The sequence below is a fragment of the Sciurus carolinensis genome, chromosome 1 (assembly GCF_902686445.1).
Source record: "Sciurus carolinensis chromosome 1, mSciCar1.2, whole genome shotgun sequence".
NCBI classification, from domain to species: domain Eukaryota; kingdom Metazoa; phylum Chordata; class Mammalia; order Rodentia; family Sciuridae; genus Sciurus; species Sciurus carolinensis.
The window spans coordinates 167,288,782-167,305,184 of NC_062213.1; the positions used below are offsets into that span (position 1 = coordinate 167,288,782).

General features: G+C 36.4%; 1 protein-coding gene across 2 annotated transcripts in view; it reads right to left on the minus strand.

The window, feature by feature from the left end:
- The window catches only part of Scp2 (sterol carrier protein 2), a 130,494-nt gene that overhangs the window by 80,586 nt on the left and 33,505 nt on the right, over window positions 1-16,403 (minus strand). For both annotated transcript variants that reach the window (XM_047539372.1, XM_047539373.1), the window contains exon 6: window positions 4,756-4,882. In XM_047539372.1, coding sequence (XP_047395328.1) covers window positions 4,756-4,882 — 127 coding nt within the window. The remainder of the gene's footprint in view (window positions 1-4,755; window positions 4,883-16,403) is intronic.

Consider the following 16,403-nt stretch of genomic DNA (forward strand, 5'->3'; position numbering starts at 1 on the left):
AATCAATAACGTGGAGAGAGAGCCCACAGAGTGGGAGAAAAATCTTTACCACATGTACCTCAGCTAGAGCACTAGTCTCCAGGATATATAAAGAACTCAAAAAACTTAACACCAAAAAAAAAACAAACAACCCAATCAATAAATGGGCTAAGAAACTAAACAGACACCTCACAGAAGAAGAAATACAATCGATCAACAAACATGAAAAAATGTTCATCATCTCTAGCAATTAGGGAAATGTAAATCAAAACTACTCTAAGATTTCATCTCACCCCAATCAGAATGGCAATTATCAAGAACACAAGCAATAATAAGTATTGGTGAGGATGTGAGGAAAAAGGTACACTCATATATTGCTGGTGGGACTGCAGATTGGTGCAACCACTTTGGAAAACAGTGTGGAGATTCCTCAGAAAACTTGGAATGGACCCACCATTTGACCCAGTTATACCTCTCCTTGGCCTATACCCAAAGGACTTAAAATCAGCATAGTACAGTGACACAGCCACATCAATGTTTATAGCAGCTCAATTCACAATAGCTAAACTATGGACCCAAGCTAGATGCCCTTCAACAGATGAATAGATAAAGAAAATGTGGTACATATACAAATGGAATATTACTCATCCTTAAAGAAGAATGAAATTATGGCATTTGCAGGTAAATGGATAGAGCTGGAGGATGTCATGCTAAGTGAAATAATCCAATCCCAAAAAACCAAAGGCCAAATGTTTCTCTGATCAGTAAATGCTGATCCATACTTGGGGGGTGGGTAGGGAAGAATGAAGGAACTTTGGATTATGCAGAGGGGAGTGAGGGGAGGGATGGGGCAGTGGGGATGGGAAGGATGGTAGAATGAGACAGACATTATTACCTTATATAGATGTATGATTACACTACTGGTGTGACTCATCATCACATATAGCCAGAGAAATGAGAAGCTATGCTCCATTTGTGTACAATGTGTCAAAATGCATTTTGTTGTCATGTGTAACCAATTAGAACAAATAAATAAATAATAAAAAATAAACTACAGAGTAGAATCTTGGATGCTGACATTATTTTTTTAACCTAGGTGGTGATGTAGGTCACAAGTTAATAACTTTATGAGAATTCACCTGAATTTTACACTCTGGTTTGGTGTATACAGTTGTTTTGCTTACTTCTCTGTATTGAGTTATAATACACAACAATACAAAGTTTAGATTAAAATAAATGCTTGATTCAACCCAGTAAATTTTGATTCCATGCTTTCCCCATGGGTTACAATCCATGTTTGAAAAATTCTAACCTAACCAGGGGCAGAGATGCATGCCTTTAATTCCCAGTGACTTGGGAAGCTGAGGCAGGAGGATTGCAACTTTGAGACCGGCCTGGGTACTTAGTGAGATCCTGTCTCTAAATGTAATACTGGGGACGTAATTCAATAGTAGAGTACCCCTGGGTTCCATTCCCAGTACCAAAAAAAAAAAATCTGACCTAAGATAAGAGCTATGGTAATGAAAGGGATTGGATGAAAGAAGATAGTTGGATAGTTCAGAGGTAGAATTTCTAGGACATAGTAAGAAACTGGAGTGGAAGAATGGGAGAAAAAGGTGTCAAAGTTGTTTCTGCTTTGAGCATCTGAGTAAATGGAACTGCCACGTACTAAAATGAGAAAGACTAGGGAAGGAGAAAATGGAAGGTGATAGGAGAACACAATTAAGAGTCTGTATTTGAACATGTTAAACTGGAGATGCCTGATGGAGACACAAGCAGAGAAGCCAAGATGCCAACTGGATATACCAGAGGCCACCATTGACCATACTAAATTTGCCATCTTCTCCCCATAAGCACTTTAACTTGTTTTACTTTCTTCACAGGACTAACAACTCTCTGAAATTGTCTTAGATTTGTCATGCTATTGTTTCTCCCCTATTATAATTAGATTTTAAGTAAAAATCTAACATTTTATCTGCTTATTTATTGCTTGTGAATTAATGCACTAACATCCCTAATTCTTTGTCCCTCCTAAATGTCCTTTGTGGTCTGATTTTGCAGTTTCCCACTGATGTAGGCCAGATGAGGAATTCTCAGGGAGCAGGTTTATTTAAGCTGCAGTGGTCCAGAGGGACTGATGCCTAAAAATCTCTGGCCCCAGAGTTTGGAAATTGAGATTTATACCCAGTGGGGGTTGGGTTTTACATAACAGTGGATGGTTGCACAGCAGGTACTCTTTGTCCCATATTCTTAGGCTAGAGGGAGGTTTTCACAAGTTTTTACCAAGGAGTCTGTTACACCATTTGCTTGAAAACCTGGCATTTACAAGAAAAGGAAACTTCAAACCACATTGAGCTCTCTGCAGAAATCCTGTGAAATCCTGTTGACACTCTTTGTAAAATCTTGCTGATAAAAAGTTTAATTATGGTACGGGTCCCTGGAGAAGCTTATATGTTACAGTAATGGTTGGGGGTGGCTTTGAGGAGGGGATACCTAGAGGCTGCTTCACCACAACAAAAGAAGTGGAGTATATTTCTCTGTCCCTTGGCTCTAAGTTTGCCATGTGATTTGCTTTAGTCAAAAGTTTAAGTTTCAAAGCAATTTCATGTTTCAGATTCTTCTCAAATACTTCTGCTATTACCATGAAAAGGACATACCAGAGCTGGCCCTCTGGTCCCAAGAGGAAGATGAGAGATATCTGACCCAGCCAAACAGAACTAGTGCAGAGTCTCCATCCAACCTATAGTCACCTGCGCAAACATAGCCAAGAAGAGCTGAACCCCCTTAGATTAGCTGATTCTCTCAGTCAACCTACGAACTTACGATCTATAAGAATAAATATCTGCTAATTAAAATTACAAGTTTGGGGGTAGTTTATTACAAAGCAATGACTGACATACTGCTATATTCCAGTGTCTATGCCAGTATAGGTGCCTATAACAAGAACTCAGTAATGTCTGAAAAAAGTTAGTCAATTAAAAAAGCAACAAAAATAGAATAACTAGAGGTAAGGAAAAAAAAAACAGAATGAGGTATTATAGAGATCAAGAGAAGAAAATGTTTCAATGTTTTAATAAAGAAGTGGTCAATAGTTATTCCACTCCTTGGCATATACCCAGAGGACTTAAAACAGCATACTATAGTGACACGACCATATCAATGTGTATAGCAGCACAATTCACAATAGCTAAGCTATGGAACCAGCCTAGGTGCCCAGATGAATAGATAAAGAAAATGTGGGACATATACACAATGGATTATTACTCAGCCATGAAGAACAATGAAATTATGGCATTTGCTGGGAAATGGATGGAACCAGAAACTATCATGCTAAGTGATAGCCAGTCCCAAAAAACCAAAGACCAAATGTTTTCTCTGATATGCGGATACTGACTCACAATAAATGCGGGGTGGGCGTGTAGGGTTCACCCAATTGGACAGGGGGGAGAGGGGGATGGGAATGGGAAAGACAGTAGAATGAACCAGACAAAATTTTCCTATGCTCATATATGAATACATGACCAGTGAAACTCCACATCATGTATAACCACAAAAATGGGAGGTTAAACTCCATGTATGTATGATAGGGCAAAATACATTCTATTATCATGTATAACTAAAAAGGACAAATAAAAATATTTTTAAAAAAGAAGTAATCAAAAGGGACTAATGGGGTTCAGTGATCTATTAAACTAGGAGTGAAAAATTTATACTGGATATGGCAAAGATGGTGATCACTGGTGGTGAGAAAGGAGGGAAACCATATTAGAAGCCTGAATGAGTTTAAAATGATAAAAAATAGTTATGAAACAGAAAATATCCAAAACTCAAAACTGGCAGTGCTTCTTTATATGTCCCACCATTCTTCCTCAAAGATTTGTTTCCGGGCTTGGGATATAGCTCAGTTCATAGAGTGCTTGCCTTACAAGCACAAGGCCCTGGGTTCAACCTCCAGCACCGCAAAAAAAAAAAAAAAAAAGATTTATTTCCTTTCTGACTACTTGATGCTGGCTAATGAGCCTAGGATATTTTTCCTGCATAGAATAAGAGTGCTGACCTTTCAAACACAGTCACTGGTTTTCTTATCTCATGGTATACTACAAGGTAGTGGTTCAGTCACACAACGGAAAAAAAATCACCCTATCTGCACTAACCTGTGTTTTACCCATCTGGAAATCACTGACCATCAATCAAAGAACTGGATATTAGCTACAAAATCAAAATCAGCTTAGAAATTTTAATCTCATAAAACACCATGGAATATGAAGTGATGACAGACTACTGATAGATTCAAATAAGTATAAAATTTGGCTATATAAATCTATTATCAAGACCAAGTGTTAAGTCTTGTTATCATATTCAGAGCTGGTAATCCTCAATTTATCATCAATGATTAAAAGAGACAAAAATTTGTGCTATTTTTCCTATTTCAATTTCCTGCTATGTAGTATTCTAGGTGTACGTCCCATATGATGTCCTGTATATACTTTCAGTACAGGGACTATTTCCTCAGCCCAGTTCAAATCTAGTTTGTATCTTATATATCCTAATATCCTCCACATTCCTTAATAAATACATAACTAGTAATGAAAATTAAGTTTTTGTTGTTTTTGTGGTGCTGGGGATTGAACCCAGGGCTTCAACTATTGAACAAGAGATCCACTGATAAGCCTCAAACTTAGGATTCTCCTGCCTCCATCTCCTGGGTAGCTGGGATTACAGGTGTGAACCACTATGCCTGTCACCTTAAAGTTAGTTTGTTTTTTTTTAACATACCATATTTTTCCATGTGTTCTTTTCCAGCAGAACCAAACATCTGAGGAGCAATTGGTTGGGCAGAAATTCCATACTTATTGACCAAGACTTCAAAATGTTTATCAACTGGATTGGTCCTATCTGAAAACTAAGATAGAGGTAAAAACAAAATTTAATAAATAATAACATAGTAAGTATCTCTTTTAACTATTACACTATTTGAAAGACATTTGCTTATTCTAAAAGCATAGTAAACCAAAAATGGTCAATGTAAATAAATTCACCAGTAAATCCTTTGCAGGAAAACATGAGAAGAAGAAAAATATTCAAACAATCAAAGAGGTATTAATTATTTAAAAAATACTGATCAAGCAACCAATATGTGGAAATAACTGTTCAAAGTTCAGGGGATTAGAGGAGTGGACACATCAACTAAAGATTCTGCTCATCTGGCAATTTACATTTGGGGGAAAGAAGGGAAGAAGGTGACATAGACAAGAATAAATTGAAATGTAAATAATAATGCTATGAAGAAGAATATATCTGAGGAAAGGGATAAAGACTGAAGGTAGGAAGTGCTATTTTATAGACAATGGTCGGGGAGTTCTCCTTAATATGACATTTAAGCAGGGATGAAATGAAGTGGGGATTAAGTCATTTAGGTAATCTTGGGAAAGGAACATTCTAGGCAAATGGAATAGCAAGAAAAAAGACAGTAAGGCAGGAGCACAATTAGGTGTTTCAGAAAAGGAGTTAATCAGGGTAAGGATAAGTGATGCACAGAAAGTGTAACCACATCTGTTTTCATGGTTCTAGAAGAGAAGATCAGAGTTCCCTACTGCAGACATTCCACAGAGGGAGGCTAACTATTCTGTCAACTTACCTGTTACTCTACCATACATGCCAACCCCATGCTAGCACACAGCCCCACATAGCAAGCAAACATTCTGTGAATAATTGTTAAATAAATAAAGATAACTTTTTGGTTCACAAGGGTTTCTGAAGGGGATACTACATTCTACTTGACTAAGAAAAAAATAGGCTTAAAGAAAGAAAATAAATAAGTAAATAATTTTAGTAAGCTATCATTAACAACCTAACAATCCAAAAGGTCAAGAAAACTGAATTGATAAATGGATCTTGTGGAATCTCTGAGCATAGAAATCTTAAAAAATAAGAATATATAATTAAGTGTTTAGGTGGCAATAGGAGATTTTTTTTTCCTGGTAAAAGAAATAAAAAGTAAACATATCAAAAACACACAGAAAAATGATTTTGTAAAGATTATAAAAAGGGAATTGCAATTAATATATGACTTCTGTTTATATGGCTACAATGGACTAACAGAAACCATGTTTGCCCTTCTGTCTATCTATTTATTTATTTACTTACTTTTGATGCTGGGGATTGAACCCAGAAGCACTTTACCACTGAACTACAGTCCAGTCTTTTTTATTTTATTTTATTTTTTTTGAGAAAGGTCTCTCACTAAGTTGCTGAGGCTGGCCTCAAAGTTGTGATCCTCCTGCCTTGATCTGAGTTGTCCTTTTATCTTAAACAACTAAAACCCTGGGCCAAATATACCACACACTGTTGCTAAACAACGAACAACATAAAGTATAGACCAGGGATCTCTGAGAGAAGAAATATAAATTAAGGTGAACATGATTATTGTCCTGAGATCACTACCTAGAAAGAGTAGGGGAAAAAAACAGAGTCCAGCAGTCTTGTTGAGTTGAAGAAACAGTTCGGAGATATAAACAGACATATTATTTAAAGGCAGTCTGTGGATAAATTAAAACTATATGTAAACCTTAAAGCAATTACTAAAAGCAAAGCAAAACATCAGAGATACAGTAAATACGCATATAAAATAAATAAAATAATTATAAAATTCTCAGCTGAAAAGAAGAAAAAAGGAACAAAGAAAAAGGGATAAAAGAAAGCAAATAATAAGACAGGGGATTAAAAATCAATGATGTTGTGGGGTTCATCCCTGGAATGCAAGGATGGTTTAACATCTATAAATCAATAAACATAATCCATCATGTCAATAGACTTAAGGATAAGAATCATATGGTTATTTCAATTGATGCAGAAAAAGTGTTCAACAAAATACAACACCCCTTCATGCTCAAAACACTAGAAAAAATAGGGATAGTAGGAACATATCTGAACATTGTAAAGGCTATTTATGCTAAGTCCATGGCCAACATCATTCTTTTTTTTGGGGGGGGGGGGGGTGCTGGTGCTAGGGATCAAACCCAGGGCCTTGTGCTTACAAGGCAAGCACTGTACTGACTGAGCTATCTCCCCAGCCCCGCCAACATCATTCTTAATGGAGAAAAACTGAAACCATTCCCTTTAAAAACGAGAACAAGACAGGGATGTCCTCTTTCACCACTTCTATTAAACACTGTCCTCGAAACTCTAGCCAGAGCAATTAGGCAGACTAAAGAAATTAAAGGGATATGAATAGGAAAAGAGGAACTTAAGCTGTCACTATTTGTTGATGACATGATTCTATATTTAGAGGATGCAAAAACCTCCTCCAGAAAACTTCTAGACCTCATCAATGAATTCAGCAAAATAGCAGGCTATAAAATCAACACGCATAAATCTAAAGCATTTTTATACGCAAGCAATGAAACATCTGAAAGGGAAATGAGGAAAACAACTCCATTTGCAATAGCCTCAAAAAAAATAAAATACTTGGGAATCAATCTAACCAAAGACGTAAAAGATCTCTACAATGAAAACTACAAAACATTGAAGAAAGAAATTGAGGAAGGCCGTAGAAGATAGAAAGATCTCCCATGTTCTTGGATAGGCAGAATTATATTGTCAAAATGGCCATACTACCAAAAGTGCTATACAGATTCAATGCAATTCCAATTAAATTCCAATGATGTACCTTACAGAAATAGAGCAAGCAATCATGAAATTCATCTGGAAGAATAAGAAACCCAGAATAGCTAAAGCAATCCTTAGCAGGAAGAATGAAACAGGGGGTATCACAATACCAGAACTTCAACTATACTACAAAGCAATAGTAACAAAAACAGCATGGTATTGGCACCAAAATAGACAGGTAGATAAATGGCACAGAATAGAGGACATGGACACAAACCCAAATAAATATAATTTTCTCATACCAGACAAAGGTGTCAAAAATATGCAATGGAGAAAAGATAGCCTCTTCAACAAATGGTGCTGGGAAAACTGGAAAACCATATGCAACAGAATGAAACTAAACCCCTCTCTCTCTCACCCTGCACAAAAATCAACTCACAATGGATCAAGGACCTTGAAATCAAACCAGACACCCTGCATCTTATAGAAGAAAAAAGTAGGTCCAAATCTTCACCTTGTTGGTTTAGGATCAGACTTCCTTAACAGGACTCCCATAGCACAAGAAATAAAAGCAAGAATCAATAACTGGGAGAGATTCAAACTAAATAGCTTTCTCTCAGCAAAGGAAACTATCAGCAATGCGAAGAGAGAGGCTACAGAGTGGGAGAAAATCATTGCCACTCATACTTCAGATAGAGCACTAATTTCCAGAATATATAAAGAACTCAAAAAATTCTACACCAAGAATACAAATAATCCAATCAACAAATGGGCTAAGGATATGAACACACACTTCACAGAAGAAGATCTACAAGCAATCAACAAACATATGAAAAAATGTCCACCATCTTTAGTAATAAGAGAAATGCAAATCAAAACTACACTAAGATTCCATCTCACCCCAATTAGAATGGCGATTATCAAAAATACAAGCAACAATAGGTGTTGGAGAGGATGTGGGGGAAAACACTCATACACTGCTGGTGGGGCTGCAAATTAGTGCAGCCGCTCTGGAAAGCAATGTGGAGATTCCTTAGAAAACTTGGAATGGACCCACCATTTGATCCAGCTATCCCACTCTTCAGCCTATACCCAAAGGACTTAAAATCAGCATACTACAGAGATACAGCCACATCAATGTTCACAGCTGCTCAATTCACAATAGCCAGACTGTGGAACCAACCTAGATGTCCTTCAATTGATGAATGGATAAAGAAACTGTGGTATATATATACAATGGAATATTACTCAGCTATAAAGAATAATAAAAATCATGGCATTTGCAGGCAAATGGATAAAATTGGAGAATATCATGCTACATGAGATAGAAAAAAAAAAACACCAAAGGACGAATGATCTCGCCGATAAGCGGATGATGACACATAAGGGGGGGTGGGAGGGGGGTAAGACTGGAGGAAGGAGGGACTGTATAGAGGGAAAAGAGGGGTGGGAGGGGTGGGGGGAAGGAAAAAATAACAGAATGAATCAAACATCATTACCCTATGTAATGTATGATTATGCAAATGGTATGCTGTTACTCTGTACAAACAGAAACAACATGTATCCCATTTGTTTACAATAAAAATAAATTTTAAAAAAATTATGAAGCTTTACTAAAGAAAAGGCAAAAAAAAGTGGGGAGAAATAACAAAGATGAAAGAAGCATTATCATGAAAATGAAAAGTCTCCTGAATTAGTGTTGCATCTTGTTTTTTATGATGCATTCAGTTTTTATCTCTAATAATTTGGAAGTGATTTTCACTTCATTTGCAAAATATGATAGTTTTACTCCTTCCCTTTCTTTGTGTATATCTTTCTTTCTCTTCTCAGATAGTTTTGTCAGAATTTTTAGAACCAAGATAAATAAGGGAAATAATATGTTCTTGTCTTATTCCTGTTTTATAGAGGAATAATTCACACTTCTCCATTAAGTGTAATATTGACTTTTGGTTTTCAACAGTTGCCTTTTGTCATGTTAAAGAGACAATCTTTTATTGCTTTCAGGAAGAATTTCAATGAAGAATCCCCTTTGGGTCTTTATGGAAATAATTATATGAATTTTTACAATTTTTTCAATAATATTATTGGGAAAATTATTATGCTGACTCGTGAGCTTTGGTGGCAAGAAAACTAGAAATGGTTAAAGCATATGTTCCTTTTAAAATTACATTATATTCTGATTGCTAAAAAAAAAAAAAAAAAAAAAAAAAATCAATGATGTTGCCAAGTGTAGTGGCTCATACCATAATCCCAGCAGCTCAGGAGGCTGAGGCAGGAGGACTGCAAGTTCAAAGCCAGCCTCAGCAACTTAGCAAGGCCCTAAGCAATTTAGCAACATCCTATCTCAAAATAAAAAATAAAAAGGTTTGGGATGTGGCTGTGGCCCTGTAGTTAAGCACCCCTGGGTTCTCTGGTACCAAAAGGGGCAGAAAAAAAAAAAAAATCAATGATGTCCTAGTAAATGTTTACTAACAGGCTCACTGGGAGAAAGGAGGAAGAGCCCTAACTGGTAACATATGATGATTTTATGGTGTATATACTCCCACTATAGATAATTCTGAATCAACAGATGTGAATGAAAGCAAAGATGGTAGATGTGTATAGTAAGATCTTGCACACTGGTACAAACCAGTAGGCACAAGTTTTAGCTAACTACTCATTGAAACCCAACCATGTTGATAACTATATGAAACTGAAAAGATATAAAAAGTCAACTTAACCGGCACAGATTATTCAAAATATGCAAAGAATGCCTAACACTTAACAAAAAGAAATAAATTGCCATGTGTGGTGGCACACATCTGTAATCCCTGTGGCTCAGGAGGCTGAGGCAGGAGGATCAAAAGTTCAAAGTCAGCCTCAGCAATTTAGTGAGGCCATAGCAACTCAGCAAGGCCCTGTCTCTAAAGAAAATACTTAAAAGAGGACTGGGAATGTGATGGTTAAGTGCCCCTGGGTTCAATCCCTGGTACAAAAAAAAAAAAAAAGAAGAAGAAGAAGAAAGAAAGAAGGAAAAAAGAGAGAGGGAGAGAGAGAGAGAGAAGAGAGGGAAAATGATAAAACTCAATTGAAACATAGGCTAAACACCTTAATAGACACCTCATGAGAGAAGATACAGATGACAATTATATGAAAAGACACTTAACTTCATATGTCATCAGAGAAACACAAATTAAAACAAGACACACTACACACCTGTTAGAATAGCCAAAATCCAAAAGACTAATACCAAACTCTGATGAAGATTTGATACAACAAATATTCTCATTCTTTGCTGGTGGGAATCCAAAATGATACAGCCACTTTGAAAGACAGTTTAGCAGTTTTTTCCACAACAAACATACTCTTACCATACCATCCAACAATTACATTCCTTGTTTTTACCCAAAGGAACATGTCCACAAAAAACCTACATGCAGCTTTACTCATAGATGCCAAAATCTGAAAGCAACCAAGATGCCCTTCAGTAGGTGATAGACAGATAAAAGATGATACATCCAAACAACAGAATACTATGCAATACTGAAAGAAAATAAGGTGGGGTATAGCTCAGTGGTAGAGTGCTTGCCTAGCATGCATGAGGCCTTGGACTAAATCCCCAGTACCACAAGAAAAGGAGAGATAGAGAAGAAAGAGAAGATGGAAGAGAAAGATAGGGAGGGAAGTGGGAAGGAAGGATGAAATGAGCTACCAGGCCATGAAAAGACATAGAGGAATCTTAAATGCATATTACTAAGCAAAAGCCAATCTGAAAAAGTTACATACTGTATGATTCCACACATATAACATTCTGGAAAAAGGTAAATTTATGGAGATCGTACAAGTATCAGTGATTACCAGGAAGAGGAAGAATACATAGGTTAGCACAGAGCATTTTTAGGGCAGAGAGACTACTATGTACATACTATAATTTGGATACATGTGAGTGTACATTTGTCAAACCCATAGGCCATACAACACCAAGGGTAAGCTATGGACTTTGGGTGATGACATATCAATGTAGGTTCATACACTCTAACAAATATATTACTCTGGGGAAGGATGTTGCTAATATGAAATGCAAGATATGGCAGAGGTAGGATATCTAGGTAGAGAAGATTATTATATCCTGATGATTTTTCTGTAAACCTAAAACTGCTTAAAAAAAATCAAGACTTTTTAATAACTGGTGGGAAAAGCGAAATAAAAGGGTAAGAGAGAAAATGTAAAACATACTTAGCAAGAACTAGATTACAACACAACAGTAAGTGGGCAAAAAAATTGAACAACTACTAAATTCACCAAAGACCAAAGAAGATAAACGGATTGCAAATAAACACAAGACACCATTAAATATTAGGAAAATGCAAATTAAATTCACAATAAAATGCACTATACACCCATTGGCATGAAGAATATTAAAAAAGAATGATCATTACAAGAAAACTACAGACCAATATCTCTGAAGAATATAGAGAAAAAAAAAATCCTCAATAAAATACTAGCAAATTGAAAGCAGCAACATATAGAAAGGATGAAACCCCACACTAAGTGGAATTTATCCTAGGAGTGAAAGATTCATTTAACATCTGTAAATCAAGTAATGTAATACTCCATATCAACAGAATAGAGGACAAACACCACACAATCATCTCAATAGACACAGAAAAGCACTTAATAATCAAAAAAACCACTTACATTACAAGGACTAAATAAAATATAATAAGATAAAAACAAGAAGCAGGAAAAGGTAACTTCTTCAACCTAATAAAAGGCATCTACCAAAATTCCACAGGCAGGACTGGGAATGTGGTTCAGTGGTAAAGCACTTGCCTACCATGTACAAGGCCCTGGGTTCAATACTCAGCATGGCAAAAAAAAAAAAAAAAAAAAAAAAAAAAGTTTTAATTCACAGGGAATATGTTTAATGATAAAAAGATTTATAAGATCTTATAAGGTCAGAAACAAGACAAGAATTTCTGTTCTTACCACTTCTACCCAACTGGAAGTTCTATCAATAGTAATTAGGAAAAAAAAAAAAAAAAGTAAAATAAAAAATATCCAGATTGTCACAATGAAATTGGAGCCCTACTTCACCACCTTATTAAAAAAAAATAATAACTCAGAAGGAACAAAGATCTAACTGTAACAGCTAAAACTACAAGACTCTTAGAAGAAGACATGAATAAATTTGTATGACCTTGTCAAAGGATTATCTTAGCTATGACACCGAAAGCACAGCAATAACAACTAAAAGATAATCAGGAGGCTGAAGCAGGAGGATCACAAGTACAGTCAGCCTGGGCAACTTACACCTTGTCTCAAAATTTAAATAAATCAACGACCGGAATGTAGCTCAGTGGTAGAATGCCCCTGGGTTCAATCCCCAGTACCACCTAACAATAACAATAAATATTAATAATATAAATTGAACTTCAAAAAAATTAAAAATCTCTGGCATCAAAGGACAACATTGAGAAAGTGAAAAAATACAACTCAATGAATAGGGAGAATATTTGCAAATTATCTTATAAGGAGTTTGCACCTAGAATGTATAAAGAACTTTTACAACTCAATAAAAACATATACCCTAATTTTAAAATGGACAAAAAATTTGAATAGCCATTTCTCTAAAGAAGATAAACATTGATCACTGAGAACACACAAAGATGCTCAACATCAGTCAATTAGGGAAATATAAATCAAAACCACAAGGAGATACCACTTTACACCTCTAGAGAGCTATAATCAAAGACAAACAAGTCAGGCACAGTGGTACACACCTGTAATCTCAGTGACTCAGGAGGATCGTAAGTTCAAGGCCAGCCTCAACAACTTAGTGAGGGCCTAAGCAACTTTAGTGAGATATTGTCTCAAAATAAAAAGGGCTGGGGATGTGACGCAGTGGTTAAGCACCCCTGAGTTCAATCCTAGTACCAAAAAAAAAAAAAAGACAAATAACAGGTGTTGGCAAGATGTGGCAAAATTGGAGCCCCTATTACTGTGGACTGAGTTGTGTCTCTCCCAATTTCATACAGGGATGCCCTATCCTCACTGTGACTGTATTTGGACATAGAGCTTTTAGGAAGTAAAGTTTAATGGGGTAATAAATTTGGGGTCTTAAGTCATAGGCTCAACAGTTTTCAAGAAGAGAAGAAAAATATCTCTAAGAAAACTGAGCACCCAGTAAAAGCCAAATGAAGACACAGCAAGAAGGCAACTATCTGTAAGCTGACTGCAAGTCATTCCTCACAAAGAAATGAATCAGCTGGCACTTTGGTCTTAGAATTCCCCAGTCTTCAGAGCTGTAAAAAATAAACTTCTGGTGTTTAAGCCACTTAGTCTATAGTGTCTTATTATGGCAATCGATGCAAATTAATAACAGCTTGGTAATTTACTGGATTTTTAAATGAAGAGTTATAATTTGACCAGCAATTTCACTCCTAGATGTATACCCAAGAGAACTGAAAACCTATCTCCATAAACAAAATCTTATTATGAATATACATAGCAGCACTATTCTCAAAAGTTAAAAAGTGGAAGCAACTTAAGTGTGTATCAACTGATAAATGAATAAACAAACAGGTATAAACTGACAATGGAATATTATTCAGTAATAAAAAAAGAACATAGTACTGATACATACTACAACACAGATGAGCCCTGAAAACTAAGAAAAGGAGCCAGACACAAAAGATCATCATACATGGTATATGATTCCATTTAAGTGTAATATCTAGAATAGGCAACTCCATGAAGACAGAAGAGATTAGCAGTTGCCTAAAGCAGGGTTAGGAGTGGGCAAGAAAGGGGAAGGACTGCTAATATATATATATAGTTTCTTTTAAGGATGTCAAAAAAGTTCTAGAATTAAATTGTAATACATATTTCAACTAATAAATTTGCAAAGATTAAAAACTGTGCATCTTTGAGGAGGGTATGGAGGAAAAACAACACATATACTTTCATATACTCCCAGTGAAAACTTGAAGTCCTATAATCTTTCTGGTAATAAGAATCAAAAGTCTTAAAAATGTGTATACCTTTGACTCAGTCATTCTACTTTCAGGAATATATCCTAGAAATAACTAATAATGTGCACAAAAATATATGTATAAATGTGTCCATGTGTTCTGTTTTTTTTGTTTTGATGCAGCATGGGGGATTGAACCCAGGGGCACTCTAACACTGAGTTACTTCCCTACCCCTTTTATATTTTTATTTTTTGTTTTTTTGGTATTGAGGACTGACCCCAGAGGTGCTTTACAGTGAGCTAAATCCCAGCCTTTTTCATTTATTTATTTGTTTTTTTAAATTTTGAGACAGGATTTCCCTAAGTTGCCCTGGCTAGGGTGTAGCTTAGCTAACATGCTTGAGGGCCTAGGTTTGATCCCCAGACAAGAATGAAAGAAAAGAAGAGAACAAAAAAGAAAAGAAAGGAAAGGAAAGAAGGAAGGAGGGAAAAAAAAAAAAAACAGCAGTTAAGTGAAAATCTGGGCCATTTAAATATAAAGTAAAAGATTAATCATAGGAATTATGGTTACAAACAAAATATTCTAAACTTTGTTAATGTAAAAACAGACAACTAACAAATATAAGGAGTTTGGAGAAGAATAGAAGAATCTTAAATGTGCTAATTTTGATATGTAATCAATATAAAAATTGAGACATTTTACATTCTTTTCTCAAACTAAGTGAGATCCTCTGTGTATTATATTCTTACAACACATCTCAACTTGGATGAAAATTTTTATCAGAAGTATTTGATCTATATTTTGATTTTATGAAATCTGTAGTTGTAAAAGGAGACTCATAGTCCCAAGTTATCCCAAACATATTTTAAAATTTGCTAATAACTGAGTATTAATGTAAATTAATAAAATTGAAAATTTAGTCCCTCAGTAACCACATTTTGAGAGGTTGATTAGTAGAGTATTCAAGATGGCAGATTAGAGGAAGGCTGCATTTCTAGTTGCTCTGTGTGTGGCTCAGGATTCAAGCAGCAGGAGTTCTGCTTCTCAGTGAGATGGATGAAAAGGGGAATTCACTGAAATTCAGTATCAGAGGCTCTTCAGAAATTTGGGTGCACTGAACAAAGAACAAGAAAGAGCAGATTGCTGCCAAGCTGGTTGCAGCAGCAGTAGCAGCACTGCTTCACCACAGAGGGGAGGGACAGCACAGAGACACATATGGCATGGAAAAACATAGAACAGAAAAGCAGTTGGAACTTAGTTGATCCAGAGGCTGAACAGTGAACTGGTGTTTGAAGGGTGCTGTCTTTTCTCAACTGGCAAGCAGAGGGCTGAAGCAGGGAACCATCTTGAGGAGGCCATGCTTCAGCTTGCTCCTACAGGAGCCCAGGAGATCATAGCAATATCGCCATACTGTCCTACCACGTAGTGCCTACCATGTGGTCTATGGTGTACCTGGCAGAACATGATTGAAACAGGCCAGAGAAGATTATATCCAGGGGATTCAAGTCAGAGGTACAGAGAGGAGTGCACCTGCTTTCCCTTTGAGTCTGACAGCTCACATGACTTGCTGAAGAGGATCAGGATACTGGAGAGGTGAGTGTGGTTACAGTCAGGGAATGAATGAGCCTGGGAAGGCTGCATTAGTGGGCAGCAGAGTGTATGAGTCCTGTGGCTCCCCCACTCTTAGAATTCTCAGGAGGATCCTGAAATCCAGACTCCCAGCAGAAATCAACATCTGCCTGGCTCTTGGGGTACACTAATCTAATCTCTCCGGAGCAGATACAGCCCAGCAAAGTCCCAAAGACCTGAAGAGACCTAATTCCCAGTCACCAGAACTCTCCACTTAGAACTATGTAGCAGCCC